Raw genomic sequence first — 20,095 nt, forward strand, 5'->3', positions numbered from 1 at the left:
AGCTATTTACATAAAAGTTTGTGGTGTTGTACTTTTTTGTGAATTATGCATCACGTTGTTTATTCCATAAACAAAATTCATACTAACTGCCTGTTTTGCTTTTGGGAATATGTACCACCTCCACTTTTTATCAGTTTGGTAAGGCCTTTTACCAACCCTATTCAATTTTATACCTCTGGCATCATCAGAATCACTTTCCTGGGTTGTAGCTTAAGCACTCTGTTTTTAATTATAAAACTAATAAAGCTTTAAAATAGACTCAAAATACAAATCTACATAAAATTCAAAGCTAGATGTCTCTCTCTTCCTTTAATCCAGCTGGATGTAACTTGATGCCTTATTAGTGATTCTCCCGTTGCTGCGATTAAAATTCCACAGCCAAAAGTAACTCTGGGAAGAAAGGGTTTCCTTTGGCTCCCATTTCCAGAGGACCTGAGTCCATCTTGGCTGGGAGGCGCCAGCAACAGGCAAAGGCTGGACCAGAAAGCTGGCAAATCACATTTCCCTCTGCCCACAGGAAACACAGAAAGAGAGAACAGCAAAGGGAGCAAGGCTACACACAAGCCCCACACCCCTAGGTGCCACCCCACCCACCTTACTCCCACCCTGAAACCTCCATTTTTCTCAAGGGCCCATAACTTCCCAGACTACCAACTCCAGACCAAGTGTTCAGACACAGGTGCCTGTAGTGGACATTCTCATTTTAATTTGTGAATGGAACTTTTGACTTAGAGGTTTTAAATTAAGAAATTTATTGAATTTTCCCCGTCTCTTCCTAACGGGTTTTGTAGCAATTCCAGTGTATGAGGAAGTATATTCATTTAACTTTTCTTGTAGACCGTTTGCTCCTGCTCCTCCTCCTCCTCACACTCCTCTGTCCCTAATCGTAGGTCCTGCCACTCCCTCTCTGGCCTCCAACAACACCCACTGGTCCTACTGAAGGTATTTAAATCCTCCCTTCCATCCCAGAATCCTATCCTGAGTCCTGCCATAATACCCACAGATGTGGTATCTTTTCAATCAGACCACGTTAAATCTGAGCTTGTATATTCCCTCTTCCAAGCCCCTCCTCCCCTAGCATCTTTACCTTACAAAATGGGGCCAACGTCTTTTCATTTCATTGCCATCCCTTAGGCTGCTGGTCCTTCTCTATTCAGCCATCAACTCCTTTTGCCCCAGACATCTTCCTATCCACCTACCCAAAGCCCAATTCATGCGAGATTCCGTGAAACCTGCTCACATTCCCCCAACCACCACCCTTTCCGCAGGCGCCACCCCTATCACTACAAATATAGTTCTAATAAAAACTGAAGTCGCTTCTAGCCTCTTCCTCACTTCCCATCACAGCTCTCAGGACAAGGCCATTGTTTTCCTTCAGGTCTCTTTTCTACAACAGCTGGTAGAGGGGCCTCCTACCACTAGGGAAACACCTGAAGTCACTCAAATAGCAGAGGCGCCGGCTTACTTGACCTTATAGGTTACCTCCCGTGGCTCCCGAGGAGGGCACGCTTTCCTCAGCCTCAGCTGAAGAAACCCAACAGCCCTCAGCTGGAACTGTACCAGTGTGCCCCTTGCTTCAGACAGAAACAGCTCAGCCAGTATGAGAGATTTATTTTATTTATTATTTATTTTTAACAGTCTCATGTACCTCAAGCGGTCTCAGGCTGACTTTATAGCCAAGGATGACCTTGAATTTCTAATTTCCCTATATTTACCTGCTGTTACTGAGGGTTTTTAAAACAAAACATCTTTGGATTCAGAGTGTGTGGCACACAACTCTTGTTGCCTGGGAAGTAGCTGGGGCCTGGTTTCTTCGCTGATATATGGGGCCATTAATGTCTAACATCCACGGCAGTCCCGCTCAGACTGACTGCTGAGCTGTTGAAAGGTTTTAAGTTGTCAATTAAATCTATTGATTTTTGTTTTCAATTTCTGCCTTAGCTGGTTTGGTAGAAATCTCAATGTACTTATATAAGTGTATTCATATTAATCCTCTGCTAAACCTTTTCTGGTTTAATTCTCACACCCAATTTCCTAATTATTAGAGACTTGCATCAGAGTGTAATGTATGAGTCTAATATATTGTCATGTAAGCTCCCTGCAGGCAGACATATGGCATAGACCCTGCTGGGTGGCCTCTGCCTGACACGGGGAGGGGACCAGCTGTTTTCTATTTAGTGAATGTATCACTGTTTTGGTTCCAGGGCCCCGGGGTGTAGCCAGTCTCCACAGGCAGGGATGCTGCCTGACCCGCAGGTAATGGGCACAAGCAACCAGACCCCGCCCTATCCTCTGCCCACCGCTCCCACAGTGTATCAGAGGCTCCCTCGGGCGGAGCCCCTCCAGCAATGAGCCGCTGACCCCACCTTTGGACGAAATCGGGTCCCCCAGCTCAGCCTGGGCGAGAAATAGGAGATCCCAGCCTCCAGCGTGCCCAGGCTGGGGAAGTGCACCTGACCCGGCGGGCGTGGCAACGGGCGTGGCGGCGGGGCTGACGTGGCCCGCGGCGTGGAACCGGCGTGATTCATCAGTGGCCGCGGAGCGCGATGGGGATGAGCGCAGCGGCCGCTTAGGCGCGTCCTCCGCGCGCTCTCCTGGTCGGTGGCCCGGCTCTGGGAAGGCCAAGATGGAAGAGATTCTGAGGAAGCTGCAGAGGGACGCATCCGGGAGCAAATACAAAGCCATCAAGGAGAGCTGCACCTGGGCCTTGGGTAAGAGAGTGCGGTGTGCAGGGACACCTGCTCCAGGCTCCACGCGGCCCCTGGGCGGGAGGGACTGTCACCGAGTATGGGTTATGGATGCCTGTCGCGCAATTGCACGAGTTGCCTCCGAGAATGTGCAGGATATGGAAATCTTGGCTCGGCATAGGCATCCAGCTGTCTCCGCTCTGGTCTCCTTACCTCCTCCCAAACCTCAAATAGGAACCGCTGCCTTTGGCATGAGGCGTCCCCATTCCGGGTCCCCAGCGTCTATGGACACGGGTTCCCCATAGGCAAGTTAGGATCCCCAGCTTGCGTGGAAATCAGGGCCCTGGTTCCCAGGCGCCTAGAAGGAAAAGGGAAGTTAAAGCAACAACCCTCTTCTCAAACATCATTGAGTGGAACCAGGAAGGAAGGCTTGTTTAATTTGATTTTCCTGTTAGAGGCCACCTTGCTAAGTATTCGCTTTTACGACGATTGTGCATGGAAAATAACAGCCTGGAGGAGCAGTCTGGAGGAACTGTGTTGCTACAGCAGTTCTGTTCCTGACCTGCCCCTCAGACAGGTGGGCTTTCCGTTGTTGAACCGTGCTAACATTGAAATGCGTTCCCGGTTGCAAATGAGCATTTCCCATCATGTAGGCTGCAGACTTCAGCAGCAGAAAATAAATGACATATCAATTAGGCAGGGCTGAGGCCGAAGAATGGTGGGGCTGAAACTGCAACCGACAGCCAGAGCCGTGCTTAGGGCAACAGGGATGCTTTTGAAAAAGCAAAAGGCAGAAAAGGAACCAGGACAGCTCTGCCAGCCCCTTGCTTGTGACGCCGCCCGTGATAACCAGTCAGTTAGAAAACAGAACCTCTTCCCTTGAAATAAAATCCAGTTGGTGCTTGTCATGATTCTGTGCTGTGTGCGACCTGAAAAAAGACACGGAAGTGCCGTTAGTTGGTGTTTCACCAAAGGCAGAATTCAGGTTATGCTATTCTGACGGACGGTCTTAATTCCCATATGTTTGTGTATGTGGTGTGTGTGTGTGGGGGGGTCTGTGAGTGTGTATAGACAAGCACAGCAACACCACCCTTTGTTTAATCTCTGCATATGTACTAAATTGTCTCGGCTATTGCCCCCCACCCCACCCCCCGAGTCTGTGTTGTAGGTAGAACTAATGCTCGGCTGTTTAGTTTACTGTTAAATGAAAACGGACTAGCTGTCTGAGAGTGGCCAGGCTCTTAAAGCCACAGTAAGGCTTCAGCGCAGCCATTGTCGTTCAGCAGTGATTCCAAACTGGATTCCCAATTGCCTCTCTAATGAAGGGTCACAGATGGCTGGGTGACATAATAAAGCAGGGCCCGACTGTGCACGAAACATGCCCTTCCCAGGATTCATGGTTAGTTTGCTGGGAATGAAACTGATCGAGATAAACACAGAGGTGGAGAGTAACCCAGTGTTTCCTAATAACCTGGATATTTGATATTCAACACCTTGAGTTTAAACCACAGTGTTGTTATTTAGGCCCTTGTAGCTCCTAGGAAAGCCCAGAGCTGAGAACAGGTAGATTTTTCTGGGTCAAAGCCCTGCATGCACCTTGACTGTAAGAATAGATGTGGTCCCCTTTGTCGTGAACTGATTAGTCTATAATTAGCAAGAGAAGAGATAAGGCTGTGACCGTTAAAGAAGAGCAAGAGCGTGGAGCATTCCTTTGTACGCGGGAATAACCAGCAGCTGGGAAACAGACCAAGGAGTGGGGTCTGCCTGTGGGGGAGGAGGGAGATGGAGCGGGCTTCATCTGAAGAGCAGGTAAGCTGTGAGTTATTTGGTTTTGTTTTCTGCTAATTTTTTTTTTGAGCAAACACTTTGGAGCTCCCCTGTAGAGAATGAAGGTTTCCTTAAATTGGAAAGAGTTTGTTGAAGGGGAGTGGGCTATCCAGGATAAACAAAGGCAGAGGAGGTAGCTTTTTTGCTGTTTTTCTACGGTTCACTATTTCCCTCTACCAAGTCTAGGTTTTTACTAGAAAACATTTGTCCCTGCTCAGCCCTCATGGTTTTCATGTTTGCTTGTTGTTGTTTTTTTTTAATAGATTAACATGAAAATTTCTAAGAACGTACTCGAGTCTAGGCCAATTCCATGTTCTGTTGCCCCACCAGGAGTTCTGTGGCCTGGTGGTAGATTCGCTGTGGCCCTTTCTTGATGACGTCATGCAGAGCAGTGTTTTTCTTTGCCTGATACCCTCTGTCAGGAATTCCTTTTCCAGGTCCTCCAAGGCCTTGCTCACACCGGAAGCTTCCACTGCCTGCCTCAGTTGACTCATTTACTCGGCTGGCTCCGAGCCCTGCCCTCCAGACTTTCTTAGAGCACTTACTGCTGCAGACTTGGCATGCATAGGGCTATGAGGGCAGGAAAATTGAGAAATACGTTGAGCGCAAAGGCGAGACAACTTAAAGCTGACCAGCGCCATGCAAGTTACTTGCCCCATCTACTAAATGCCCCTTAGAAGAGCAACTGTGGGTTTGGGTTGATGAGAAATTAGAGTTTTAAGGACCTGGTCTTGATCTTTGTGACTATGCTCTGTGTGGACTTTGGGTCCATCAACTTAGACCATCTTGGGAGAGTGAGGTCATCGCTCACTTAGACGGCTTGGGAGACTGGCATTGTCTTCATCCCCTACTTAGGCTCTCTTAGGAGATGGGGATAATTTCTACTCAGACATTCTGGGGGGAGCACAGTGTTGGACATAATTTCAGCTGTGAATTTGACATAAACCTAGAGTCCCTTGGGAAGAAAGGTCCTCAACCAAAGAATTGCCCCTCAATCAGATTGGCCTGTGACTATGGTCATGGGCATTTTCTTAAATCTCTAATTGATATGGGAAGGTCCAGACCGTTGTGAGCAGTGCCATCCCCAGGCAGGAGGCACCTGAGCTGTCTAAGAAAGGTAGCTGAATCTGAGCAAACCTGCAGTAACCCAAAAGGCAGCTTCCTTTGTGGTGCCAGCTTCAAGCTCTTGCTTGGACTTCCTTCAGTGAAGGTCTGTAACCTGGAGGCTGAAATAAACCCTTTCCTCTCCGAGTGGTTTTTGCTTATGGTGTTTATCGTAGCCCCAGAGATTAAAGTAGGGCACACACTCATCTTTCTTTAGACTGTGTTGGGGCAGCAGTCATCTCGGGGGGGGGGGGGACGGGCATCTCTATACTAGTAGGGTTAGTCAGGTAGGGCTTGCGGGGGGGGGGCTGTGAAGTAAACTTTCTAGAAGCTGATGCAATCTTTGAGCTGTGTTACAGCAGGACAGGACACTGTGTGACTGCTCAAACCACGACAAACCAGCTGAGACACCATGGCTAACCCAGACCTTTGCTAACTGTCCCTCACTGTGACGGCTCCTCCACATTGTTCATCTGGCTGAATTGTCTGCTTCAACTTCAAAACTTCAAATAAGGACAGAATGGGGGGGATCTGTTCTGTGGGAAAGTCACCCCCTCTCCCCTCCTTTGTAAATAACCCCCTCTTTAAAGTTCACCTATAAGCTGCCTAAAATTGGAGTGTAACTCAGAAGCCTCATTCTGCCAAAATCTTCTCCCCAATTCCTTATTTTGTGTCATCTCTAATCCTTTCTCTGATAGCAACAAGAACCTGGCAACACTAGACAGAAGTTTCTGCTCTCTACTTCTGAGACCTCCCCCACTCTCATCAACAGTAGCACCTAGATCCTCTAAGGCAGTGGTTCTCAACGTATGGGTCGCAACCCCTTAGGACCGTAAGAAAACACAGATACTTACATTACAATTCAAAACAGTAACAAAAGCATAGGAAGTAGTCATGAAAACGTTTTTATAGTTGGGGGTCACCACAGAGTGAGGAACTGTATTACCCGGGTCGCAGCATTGGAAAGGTTGAGAACCCCTATTCTAAGGAGAGAAGAGACAATACCATTCTCACCATCTCAAGATCCCGTCCCGCTTGGACCATATGGCTCGCCTGTGTGGATTCTCTCTGTGTCCTGCTGAGTCATGGGATTATGCCTTAACCAATGCGCTACCCAGGAAAGACAGTGGGATAACGGGATTAGACCTACACTATGGAGACAGTTGAATGCCAGGGTTAAGGAAAGATGGTTTCCTCGGAGCAAAATGGATAGTGCTGCCAAGAAAGCAGGAGAGTGGACACTGGCCAACAATGGCAGCAAAGGTCAGCAGAGTCATGGACTCTGTGAGCACACGAACAGTGTGTTTGGAACTTGAGTGGTTTCTGCACCGATAGTTTGAGGACACAGCTTTCAATTCATAAATAAACTCTTCTATACCCCTGTGGTTTCAAATATCACTCACCCTTAATTCATAAGAGTTATAAGTTAGTTTTAGAAGATTGGAAAACATTAGAACAGTATAAAGCAAAAAGTAAAAAGTATTTGTTATCTCACCACCCAGTGGTAGTGCTATTTTTAGAAGTCACCCCTTTTACAAAAGGATCATACGCACACATTTATATTTCAAGCATAAGAATTTACTTTAATTCATTTAATATTTATTTAGATGGAGTGGATGCATGAGCATGCATGTAGACGTCAGGCCTACTGGGTGGGTTCTGGGAATTGAACTCACACTGGCAGACTTGGTGATGAGTGCATTTACCCACTGAGTCATCTCACCAGCTCCTTTAGTACATTAAAAAAACAAACAAAACCAAACTTGTTGAGCCTTTTCTTGTTTGTGATATCATCTCTGAACACTGGTGTTCTTGATCGTTGTAGAGTAGGTAGCAAGGACGAGGTTTGCATTCCCCCTTGCCCTGTGCTATCCTGACTCTTTATTTGCCAGTCATATGCTCTGGGTAGGAAAGCACAGGTGGGTGCTGCAAGAACCATGTTTTCCTTCAGAACCGACAACTCCCAAGGCTGTGACTGCTGGCCCAGAAAACGGAAAGGACGTGACTGGAATTATACCTGGGGAGAGCCGTGCCCCATTTTGTAATTGCTTTTACTGTTTTACGTACAACAGAGGACTTAGGAGGAATGCCAAATTTGGGGATATATAAAGGGGAAAGAAAATGAATTAGAGGTGGGAATCCCAATAGGCAAATAGCCATCTACCTCACTACCATCCCTTTCTCTTCTGGTTATAGGTTCTCCCACAGGTTGCTTTCTGATGTCAGACTTATTAGGATGTCTATAGGGACTGTGCCCATGCCGTGTGAGGCCGCTTGCTTGTTCCCAACTGCTCAGTCCCAAAATAATCACACAGAAACCATATTATTTGCAATATTGTTTGGCCAATACCTTAAACATATATTTGTTGTAGGAGCCCGCTTGTTGGTTCCCGGGTGCCCAGACTACGAAATAATTATACAGAAACCCTATTTTTATAATACTGTTTGGCCAATAGTTTAAGGATTTTTTTGCTTGCTCTTATATTTTAAACCAACCCATCTCCATTAATCTGTGTATTGCCACATGGCTGTGGCTTACTGGCAAGGTTTTGCCAAGTGTCCATCGCTGGCGGGGCTGCATGACTTCTCCTTGACTCTGCCTTCTTTCTCCCAGCATTCAGTTTAGTTTTCCCCACCTACTTCTATTTTGCTCTGCCAGTCCCAAAAGAGCTTTTTTTTTTTTTTAAATTAACCAGTGGTATTTACAGTATACAGAGAAGAATCCCACATCATGCCCACACCTTTTTCTCCCCATTCTGCCCCACTCCAATCTAATTTGACTTCTATCAGGGACACCAGATGCAGCTGGATGCTGGCTTTGCCTTGCTTCCACAGCCACTTCCTGTGACATTATGGTTCTTCAGCTACACTGTGTCAACAGGAGTTGGACACATCCATTCTTGCCTTCCTGGTCCCTCACATTCTAGGCCCAATGTCATGAATTACTTCAACATCTCTTTCTGAAGCTACTGGCCAAGCAGTACCACCTGAGAATACTAATCTGTTCATTCCATGTCAGGTGAACGGGGTGAATAACCAAATAGCACCCTTAGTGTGAATCAGAGCCTTCAGCGTGTTCTGCTGAGTCTCATATGACCTGCCTCATCCGCAGCACCCTCCCTCGGACACCCCAAACTTCAGCCATACTGAGCTTCTTTCAGTGACTGACATATGCCAAACTCCCCGTTACTTTATTAACACAGCAAATATGTAGGGAGCACCTACAGTGAGCTGGGTGCTGTTTGCAGTGCTGTTACCATAGGGGCAAGACGGGCAAAGATGTCCAGATATACAAAAACATATCTGCCAACTCAGATAGTGGCAAAACTTGTGGAAAACATAAAGTAATAACTGAGATAGGAGGCCCTTAGGGGGAAAATGGAGTTGCCATCTCAGTGGAATGTTTAGGGGAGGCTGTCTGGAAAGGGAGGTTGTAGCTTAGGGAAGTGAGAGAAGGCTGCTAGGTGTGTGTGTGTGTGTGTGTGTGTGTGTGTGTGTGTGTGTGTGTGTGTGTGTGTGTGTGTGTGTCAGTGGCAGGAGGAAGTAGGAGAGCTCATAAAGGTCTTCCCTAGACACATTGAGGGTTAGCTTTTATTTAAAATGAGGTGAAGAACCATTTGGAGTAAAGGAAAAAAGACCCTGACTGGGGTGTGCCTCTCCAACACAGGGTAGGGACTGAGCCAGAGGCAGGGACTTGGAGAAGGCTGCTTCAGTCACCAGGTGAGAGAAGGTGGCACAAGGCCAGTGACCTCTTGAAGTGGCAGTGGCGGAGATCCAATGGAGGGTTCCTTTTCTCTCTTTCAAAACTTTGATTACAATTTTATTCGTTTGTTTTGTGTAGGGTCCCAGGGATCAAATTCAGGTCACCAGGGTTAGTGGCAGGTGCTTTTGTCCTGCTACTGATCTATCTTGCTGCCCTTCATTTAAAAAGCTGAAGCCTTCATTGAGTCTATTTGCTGGTATGTTTGTGTTTGAGCTAGGTTCTCTGTGTGCTGCCCAGGCTGGTCTCTGACTCTTGGCCTAAGGAATCTTGCTGCCTACGGAGTCAGTGTCTGGGACCACATGTATGCACTACCATAGGGGGCTAAGTTTTCCTGTCTTTTGAACCCATTAAGCTCTCATTTTGGAACACCTCCTTCTTACCTAGTCTGCATCATGTTCAGTCTCAGCACTTCGCACAGAGAGCCTGATGTCTGTCCATAGGAGGGCTTCCTGTTGGAAACTGGAGTGTATGGTCTCCAAATTCTCCACCAATCTCCATTCTCACCCCCGGATCTCCAAACAATACACGGCTTGAGATTCAGGGGGGTCTGCCAAGGAGACAGGAGCTGTCACTGACCTCTAAGACCAATGTCAGGCTTTTAATGACTGTTGTAATAGGAGCAGTGGGGCTGTGTCCCCGGCACCCGGCCGCCCACATGGCTAGCTTATGCCCCGAAATAAGGGCAGGACTGGGGAAAGGCAGTTCTGCATATATACTACAGGGCAGGACTGGGGAAAGGCAGTTCTGTGCATTTCAGGCCTTGGCTTCTGTGTCCTTTGGACAACTTACATGGATTCTACCCTGTCCTGCTTACATGGAGTAGGAGTCTCGGCTCATGGCAACAGTGTGGTTGCCTTTTCCCTCCCTCTACTCTTTTTATCTTTAAAGGTGGTGCTGGGGATCAAACCCAGAGTCTTGCATGCTGGGCAAGCCCTGTCCCACGGAATGACTTATCTGTTCTCGTTTCTCTTTCTTCTGGCTCACGCAGCATCTGTAGATCAGGCAGTGTTCAGTCCCGAGCTGGAGATGCAGCCCCGTCTCTGGAGAGCGCAGCACACTTGTTTGTCCGCTTTCATTTCTCCTTCACCAACAGCACTGATGTGCCCTCGGCGCTGTCCCCTGTCCCACTAATTGCTGGGCTCTGCTAACCCGTGTGGCCCTTTGAGCTGCCCCTAGAACCCACATCTCGTGGCTTCATTTTCTTGTCATCCTGTCCCATCCTGGGCTCTGACCTCAGTCCTCCCAGCTCCCGGTTGGGCCTCATCTCCAAGCCACTGCTGACCCCACTCAGCTCTACTTACTAGTTTTTGCGGATGCGTTATTTTCCTCAGATCCACGATTTTTGCTCCATTGTCTACAACCGGCCTGATTCTGTCCCACTGGGTCCCATTAGTCCTGAGTCTAAGGGACATATTTGGTTTCTCTCTGATCTCTTAAGAGGGTGGAGGGGCTGTCTGTCCTTTCCCCAGGGAAATAGTTCAAATTGACAAAGCTGGTTGAATCTACACGGTAGAGCTGATCGCCGGGAGACAGGCTGGAGCGACTGAAGTAGAACAATTATGGATCAGGGCATAATAATTAGCTTTCTATTGTCTGTACAATTAAAGTCAGCAGTCGTATGATTTATCTGCAAACGGCGACAAAGTATTGAGCTTTATTAGGCTTGATTGATGAGATCTGAGGATGAAGTTCCTAATCACTACCCTTACCTGTGACGTGGCTAAACAGGTGGTCAGTCTACCATGTCACAAGCCTATGTGATTAGCATGGGAGTCCCGGCACAGGCCAGTCTGGAGCAGTCTGGAACGGAAACTCCCAGTAAATCACGATGTCCTGATAATGTCGAAAGCACACTCAACAAACAAGTGGAAGGTCTGTGCTTCTCTTAATATCAAAGGAAAACCCAGAGAGGGCCAAGTGTTTCAATAATAGGAAAGCTGTTAAATAGATTACCACATGTCCCATAAGGTTCCTTGTGAACCTGAAAGTCTTTATAACTTGAGTTCGTGTATTGAGAGATTAAAATGTTTCAACCAAACACCTTTTCCTTTGATTGGAAGAACGGAGCCTCTCGGCCAGTGGTAGGTACATTGCATTGGCATTCTGGCTTAGGTTAGGGATTTAGCTATTTATTCCTTGTTGCTAATGGGAAAATGTGACCTGATTTTTTAACCTTCTCTTTCCCAATAATGAATTGAAGTCCATCATGGGAAAGAATTTTAAAATAAAGATATGACTATTTTCTATTGTCCAAGGGGGCACACAAACTATCAGTGAGTTCAGAGAGTACAGAGATTTTAGAATTTAGATATTAATCCCAGTCTTTAAATATTTGCTTGTAACGCTGCAATATTCTTTTACAGAAACCCTAAGTGGCCTGGACACCATTGTGACGCTCCCTCCACACTTGCTGAGGTAAGAGACACAGCAACAGGAACAAAAGTCGCCTTCCATGTTTTCCTAAAGGCCAGATCACCTTAGTTTATAGCAGTGGTTCTCAACCTATGGGTTGCGACCCCTTGGCGGGTGGTCAGACAACCGTTTCACAGGTTCGCCTAGACCATCAGAAAACACAGGCATTTACCATTCATAAAAGTAGCAAAATTACAGTGTTGAAGTACCAATGTAAATAAATGATTTTATGTTTGGGGGTCACCACAACATGAGGACCTGTAGGAGTTGAGAACCACTGGTTTGCAAGTTTTCATCTTGTGTTGTTGGTTGGTTTGGTGTCCCTGAAGTGGGCTATTTCATGGGAACTGACCCAATTTCATCTGTGGGTGAGGGGTGAATGGCGTTAGTGCTACCAAGGAGATGCGCGAGAAGGAAGAACGTGGGCAAGGAGAGGGATGACCAAAGCTACAGGTAACACAAGAGCCGACAGGGAACAAAACCTTCCAGTGCGGCACAGAGAGAAGTTTCTTCTCTGGGAAATGCAGTCAGCCCCAGCTGGAGTGACTTAAGTTCTCTCCCAGTCTGGGCAGGACACCATCTTGCTGATGCTGAAGTCACCTGCAGCAGCTGTAAGACATGATCCGATTTCTCCGCCTTTCTGTCCTTCCCATGCACGTTTTTCCTTCTTTCTCCTCATTGTTGAAAGCAATGCATGTCCTGTGTAGAAAGTAGGGGAAAGAATGAAAGAATAGAGAGTATTCACAGCACACACATAGCAATAATGACTAAAGCCAGCTTTATGGATTTTCTTAAATCTTTTGTACATACATTTAGAGCTTACAAATGAATATGGTATTTTTTATTACATGTTAGTTTTCTACTTGTTTTTTTACTTCATACTATATGAAATGTTTTCTAATTCCAATGTTTTCTTTGAATTAAAATATTGCATTTTTAGTCACATAGCTGTAACCGAATTTATTTAGCAGTTTTTCTATTATGAAAGCACTTGACTATTTCTGGGTCTTTCTGTGACATTGTAAAGAATACCAAATTTACAATCATTTGTAGAGTGTGTTTTCTGCATTGTCAGAAGAGGGGATTTATTAAGAATTTCCATTCAAGTTGTCTTGATTTGCATTTCCCTGATTGCTAAGGAAGTTGAGCATGACCTTAAATGTCTTTTGGCCATTTGAAGTTCTTCTGTTGAGAATTCTCTGTTCAGCTCAGTGCCCCATTTTATAATTGGGTTTATTAGCCTTTTACGGTTTAGTTTCTTGAGTTCTTTATATATTTTGGAGATCAGACCTTTGTCAGTTGCGGGGTTGGTGACAGTGTCCTTTGCTTTACAGAAGCTTCTCAGTCTCAGGAGGTCCCATTTATTCAATGATGCCCTTAGTGTCTGTGTTGCTGGGGTTATACGTAGGAAGTGGTCTCCTGTCCCATGTGCTGTAGAGTACTTCCCACTTTCTCTTCTATCAGGTTCAGTGTGTTCAGACTGATATTGAGGTCTTTAATCCATTTGGACTTGAGTTTTGTGCATGGTGATAGGTATGGATCTATTTTCATTCTTCTACAGGTTGACATCCAGTTTTGCCAGCACAATTTGTTGAAGATGCTCTCTTTTTTCCATTGTATACTTTTAGCTCCTTTGTCAAAAATCAGGTGTTCATAGGTTTGTGGGTTAAAGTCAGGGTCTTCTATTCTATTCCCTTGGTCGACTTCTCTGTTTTTATGCCAATACCAAGCTGTTTTCAATACTGTAGCTCTGTAATAGAGTTTGAAGTCAGGGATGGTAATGCCTCCAGACAATCCTTTATTGTGTAAGATTGTTTTGGCTATCCTGGGTTTTTTGTTTTTCCATATAAAGTTGATTATTGTCTTCTCCAGATGTGTGAAGAATTTTGATGGGATTTTGATGGGGATTGCATTGAATCTATAGATTGCTTTTGGTAGAATTGCCATTTTTACTATGTTGATCCTCCCAATCCAGTAGCAAGGGAGATCCTTCCATTTTCTGGTGTCCTCTTCAATTTCCTTCTTCAAAGACTTAAAGTTCTTGTCAAACAGATCTTTCACTTCCATGGTCAGAGTTACCCCAAGATATTTTATGCTATTTGTGGTTATCATGAAAGGTGATGCTTCTCTGATTTCCCTCTCTGCTTCCTTATCCTTAGTGTATAGGAAGGCAACTGATATTTTTGGAGTTGATCTTGTATCCTGCCACATTACCAAAAGTGTTTATCAGCTGTAGGAGTCAACTTTAAGATACCATCTTACACCTGTCAGAATGGCTAAAATAAAAAAAAAACACCAATGATAGCCTTTGCTGGAGAGGTTGTGGAGAAAGGGGTACACTCATCCATTGCTAGTGGGAATGCAAACTTGTGCAACCACTTTGGAAAGCAGTGTGGCAGTTTCTCAGGAAATTCGGGATCAACTTACCCCTGGACCCAGCAATACTACTCTTGGGAATATACCCAAGAGATGCCCTATCATACAACAAAAGTATTTGCTCAACTATGTTCATAGCAGCATTGTTTGTAATAGCCAGAACCTGGAAACAACCTAGATGCCCTTCAATGGAAGAATGGATGAAGAAAGTATGGAATATATACATATTAGAGTACTACTCAACAGTAAAAAACAATGACTTCTTGAATTTTGCATGCAAATGGACAGAAATAGAAAACTATCCTGAGTGAGGTAAGCCAGACCCAAAAAGAGGAACATGGGATGTTCTCACTCATATTTGGTTTCTAGCCATAAATAAAGAACATTAAGCCTATAATTCTTGATCCTAGAGAAGCTAAATAAGAAGGTGAACCCAAAGAAAAACATATAGGCATCCTCCTGAATATTAACCTTCATCAGGCGATGAAAGGAGATTGAGACAGAGACCCACATTGGAGCACCAGACTGAAATCTCAAGTTCCAAATCAGAAGCAGTTGGAGAGAGAGCATGAGCAAGGAACTCAGGACCGGGAGGGGTGCACCCACACACTGAGACAATGGGGATGTTCTATCGGGAACTCACCAAGGCCAGCTGGCCCGGGTCTGAAAAAGCATGGGATAAAACCGGACTTGCTGAACATAGCGGACAATGAGGACTACTGAGAACTCAAGAACAATGGCAATGGGTTTTTGATCCTACTGCACGTACTGGCTTTGGGAGAGCCTAGGCAGTTTGGATGCTCACCTTACTAGACCTGGATGGAGGTGGGTGGTCCTTGGACTTCCCACAGGTCAGGGAACCCTTATTGCTCTTTGGGCTGACGAGGGAGGGGGACTTGACCGGGGGAGGGGGAGGGAAATCTTTAATAAATAATTTAATAAATAAATAAATAAAATACAAATAAAAGTAAAAAAAAAAAGAATTTCCATTCAAGAAGACTGAATAAGCATTATGCTTCCTTGTTTAACTTGCTACCTCTCCTATTATATTTGCTCCAGACGTACAAGTTGTATAGACTCCATGTTAGTCAAAGCTCCATAAAGCTTGCAAACGGGCAGAATGATAGCAACACACATGACTAGCAAAGAGCTGGCCCCAATGGCCCTGTAAGAACCACAAAGGCATGCTAGTTTGAGCAGGTTTTTTCCTGCTTCTCTACCCCTTTCTGAACCCTTCTGGAAACTGATTTGCTCAACATTGACTTCGCCACGCCAGCTTTTCCATCTCACCTCTCACGGTCACTTGCCTGCTTTACAGAGGAAAAGGGCAAAGCTGTTGCCATCCTGGATCTGCTCTGCTGAGCTGTCCTAGGATGTGAAGCCAGCATCCCAACACAAAGAACTGTGAAAATACCAGCCCACGGGTACAGGAAATGATAATTAGAGCCCGAAACATGTCTTTGTGCAACTTGGGTAATTTGACTTCTTGGTTTTCAATAATCTTGAAGGAGACCTAATCTAGCTGTAAGATGATAGATGAAAATAACTTTTGATAAAATCCCCTTCATTTTATGTAGACCTACACAGACAAGATTTCTTATTGTTTACATCTGTAAAATAACACAGACATATAATTGGTGCTTAACCAGTCTTTATCATAAGCAGTAGGTAGTACTCGTCCATAGATAAATGGACTAATTGAAGGACTCAACAAATCCTCTCCATTTCTTCACAAATGCATTCCCAGTGAAATTGCTTTTTCCCTGTTAACAATATTAACATTTTTATAAATAATTGTTAATGTTCTTTGGATCAATTGTGTGCATTAGTAATGATAGCTCAGACTGAAAGCAAATCGAATGCTTTTAAGCTCCAGTCCCAGGACATTTTTAAAAAACATCATTTTACGTATACTTTGTTGTGAAAAGCATAATGTGGAGATTCATAAAAGCCTTTCAAGCATTAAGTCAAATTATATTTAGAAAAAATTTAGTGGGGAAAGTAGAATGGAAATGTGAGTTTAAGGAGGAAAAGAGAATAATGGCAGTATTTTTTTTATTGTTAAAGGTGAGTTTGTTCTCTTGGTTTTGGTGGATTAAAGTCATTTTCAGGTTGCTGTGGTTCTTATTTAGAGTTTGTTAGATACATCTAAAAGATAGTATGTTTTAAGTGAAATTTTAAATAATTCCAATATGCAACAGCTATAGCATTTGTGATCAAAATTATATTGGAAAAAATATCTCAAATTTAAAATAAATGAAAACAAAATCTTAAATTTTTCTTAATGATGATATAAGCCAAAAAATTCACCTTGACCACTGTTCAGAAGGTTGCTTCACAAACCAAAGTATTATTCAATCTGAAAATGAGGCTTTTGTGAATCTAAATCTGTGGTAGGAGCTCAGCCTCCAGGGTGAGGATAGTAGGTACCAATGGCAGTAGAGCAGGGGTCTGCTCTGCTGTGTCCACAGGCAACTGGGGGCCCCCTGAGATGCCTCAGCAGATAAGGACACTTGTCCGAGGACCTGATTGGATCAAAAAGTCCGTATGTGGAAAAAGAGAACCAACTTTGCCAAGATGTTCTCTTACCTTCACCCATGTATGGAGGCACATGCATGTACGTACACTCACACATACACACACACACATCATGAACAACAGCAATGATAGGGACATGCATTTGGTCCTCCTTTTTCCAGTGGTATTTGCCTTCCTTTCATAGCCAGCTGATCATCTTCTATCCCCGAGGAAAGGTTGACAGAATTTGTGGGAAGGGTTCCGGAAGAAGAACCGTGGATGGCTATGTCTGCAGGAGTCCTTACCTAAAATCATCATTATTTAGAATATAATTCAAATACTTATCCTGGTGGCAGAGCTGTGCCATTGTCTTTGTGTACAGCAGAATGTGCAGTACTGTATTTTAGCTGCACAGCAAAGTCTGTCAAACGGGTTGCACGGGGCACTGAGCCAGCCACATGAACGAGACATATCAGAGACTTTTATTCTGGAAGGGAAGAATGAAGACATCCATGGCTACCTTGTTATATAGCATGGATTTATTACAGATGTACATGCTCGTATAAGGAGGCTTCAGGAGGTTTGCAAGTCACAGTTATGTGAGCCTCTCAGAGTCTCTTCTGGAACACAGGAAGAAGTCATAATTAGAGCCAAGAGGAGCTATGGAGTTACCAGCAGTGTGGATGACTGCACTGTGTTGTTATTAGGGAAGCGGTACAATGAGCTATGACAGATACTCATTAACGTGGATTTGCTCTGAGTCAGCTCTTTACCATGTAGACTGATTCATCTGCTAGGCCCTGTGCTGTTCCCTTTTCGTTGCTGTTTTGCTTTTATTGATAGACTGATTGATGACTGATTTTTGAAGGTGGTGTCTCTAAAAGCTTGTTTTGGACAGGGCCATAGGGAACCATTCCAGCATGGAACACTTTGGCTGTACTGTGCTCTTGGTCTTCCTTTCTTAACTCTTGCTCTCGGGTTAAATACATGACCGTTCCGATAAACAGTTACTAGTAAGGCTTTGACCATTTGTGAACACTAGCAATGCTGGCACGCCTCAGAAGCACACTGAGCCATTGCGAGACCTGTGTGGTATTAACCTTCCCCCTCTTACGCAACTGCTTTTAAAGACTTCTCATGCAAGCCTCCATGCAAATTAACATGCGTGATTTAAGTCATTGCTGAGTACAAAGTGCATTTTAGGGGAGGAACACCCTAGTGGGAGTAAGGGAGCTGTCAGGAGACACTGCCTATGCGGGAAGGGTGCGATGAACTAGTCCTCTGGACTCTTCCTTCCCCAAACTTGTTAGCTGGTAATTATTTTCATCCTTCTGCCTGCCATTCATCTAACCTTGCTTTTGACTTGGGAGCTGAGCATTCCTGGTCTTGGTTTGTCATGCTGAGTCTGCACTCCCCTGCCCTTTCTTCCCCACTTCCCTCTCCTTGAACTTCAAGGTCCTACCTGTGTTTCTGGAAGGCTGAATAAAACGTGTCAACTCAGGTGCTGTCTCAGTGTCCCTTTATTCAAAGAGACCATCCAGAGTGCAGACTGAGCCATAGGTTAGGGTCACCATCTCCATGTCTCCCTTGTGATACACACAGTTAGTTCAGGGCGTTTCCTAACCATGACTTTGTAAAATACTTCTGACCATGTCGGACTGCCACCCACATTCATGGATTCTATTGTGGTTCTAATTTTTTGATCCAGTGATAAAACGACCTGAAAGTTCACATTAAAGTTATCGTTGGTTTGGTCATAGCACAAACCAAATCAACGGTAGCTTTAATGGTAACTTGCAGGACGAGCAGGGAACGCCTGGCCTCAGCCCCCTTGAGGTGACCCATCTTCAGCTTTGGAAACCACTGTGTCACCCTTTCCTGTGTGCCGTAGTCCTTGTGAGGGCTTGATTATTCAGATGTCTGTCTTACCTGAAAACGTACAGTTCGCTTTTTCTCTTCTCCATCAGTTGAAAGGGCAGGACCTCGTGCCTGAACCATGGGCCTATTGGTAACATTGTTATTTGTAATGGTTGCTTCTCCCAGATGGGTCTCAATTTGCCAGCCCATTCCCTGGGAATGCTCTCGTCAGAGGGACCTTCCTAGAATTCTCCGCCCCTTAGAGTCCTGTTTTCCACCTGCCCAGCCATCTCTTCTCTCCAGTAGATTGCTGACCTCATATCTGCGGAGCAGTGAGTTTGGACACCTTCACTGGCATGGTTCTGTGTGAATCTACTCAAAAGGGGATTTTCCCTTCATATCTAAAAATGCCCAGAAACCTCAGGTCTCCGTTGCATTGGTAGAGCTGACTGAATTTCAGATTTACAATCCATCTTGCTTGTATTTCCGCACAGTCTCTTATCTAAGATCAGGATTGAAGTGAAACCAACGTACAGAACTAGATCCTGTCTTCCAAAGGATTTGGGTTTTTTTTTCCATATTTTTGAGTTAATCTTGATTTTAAATGGGATATTAAACTTTATCTTCCGGAAGTGTTAGTGCTCCCTTAGATTGTATGCCTAAGACTAGTATGAAGGGTTCACACACCACCACCACCACCACCACCACCACCACCACCACCACCACCACCACCACCACCACCACCACAGCCAGGCCTGGTCCTGCATTCATACTGTCAGGAAGACCTTGTGGCTACTGCGTGTCCTCTTTCCTGGTATGTTTAATGAAATGTCTGCCTCTTGTAGTGCTTGTTTGTACATCCTAGACATTACCCCATTTAAATCCTAGAGCCCCTCCTCAGTTGAAATAAAGCATACTTGCCATAGATGATCTGTATTCTCTATACCAAAGCTGAGACCGGAACCATTGATCAAGAAGTACTTGACTTATAACCCAATGTTTCTCCTCTGTATGGGACTCTGGAATAGTGGGGTGTACTCGGGCTGTTCTCTTCATCAAGGTCATCTGCTGTGTGTTATCTGTAGCCTTTCTTTCTTATTTTGTTGACCTTGAAGATCGCTGGGGTCCTTCACCCTGCCATGTAGAAATGGCCCCTCTCCTCTGAGTCTCATGCCCCTACTATGATTCCACCATGGAGCTTATCCACCACATCAGAAGTTATGTAGAGATCAGTGACCAGAGCCTGTAGTAATATGGAGCGGCGGGGCTGTGTCCCCGCCACCTGGCTGCCTGCCCGGCTAGCTTATGCCCCGAAATAATTACACAGACACTGTATTCTTTTAAACACTGCTTTGGCTCATTTCTACCTAGCCTCTTCTAGGCTAACTCTCGCACCTGGACTAGCCCATTTCTTATCATCTGTATAGCACCGGTCTTACCGGGAAGATTCTAGCCTAAGTCCATTCTGGGTCGGAGCTTCATAGCGTGCGTCTTCCCTGGAGCAGGTAGCATGGCGTCTCTCCTGCGTCTGCTCAGGAGAGGAGAGCTGCGG

The 20,095-nt window shown here is 45.2% G+C and overlaps 1 protein-coding gene across 1 annotated transcript in view; it reads left to right on the plus strand.

Annotated features, from left to right (window-relative positions):
* The first annotated feature begins 2,525 nt into the window (after nt 1-2,525).
* The window catches only part of Arfgef3 (ARFGEF family member 3), a 152,479-nt gene continuing 134,909 nt past the window's right edge, over nt 2,526-20,095 (plus strand). The window contains exons 1-2 of the mRNA XM_075948204.1: nt 2,526-2,711; nt 11,745-11,796. Of these exons, the coding sequence (XP_075804319.1) occupies nt 2,627-2,711; nt 11,745-11,796 (137 nt within the window). The 5' untranslated portion in view covers nt 2,526-2,626. The remainder of the gene's footprint in view (nt 2,712-11,744; nt 11,797-20,095) is intronic.

The sequence above is a fragment of the Microtus pennsylvanicus genome, chromosome 1, assembly GCF_037038515.1.
Source record: "Microtus pennsylvanicus isolate mMicPen1 chromosome 1, mMicPen1.hap1, whole genome shotgun sequence".
Classification (NCBI taxonomy): Eukaryota; Metazoa; Chordata; class Mammalia; order Rodentia; family Cricetidae; genus Microtus; species Microtus pennsylvanicus.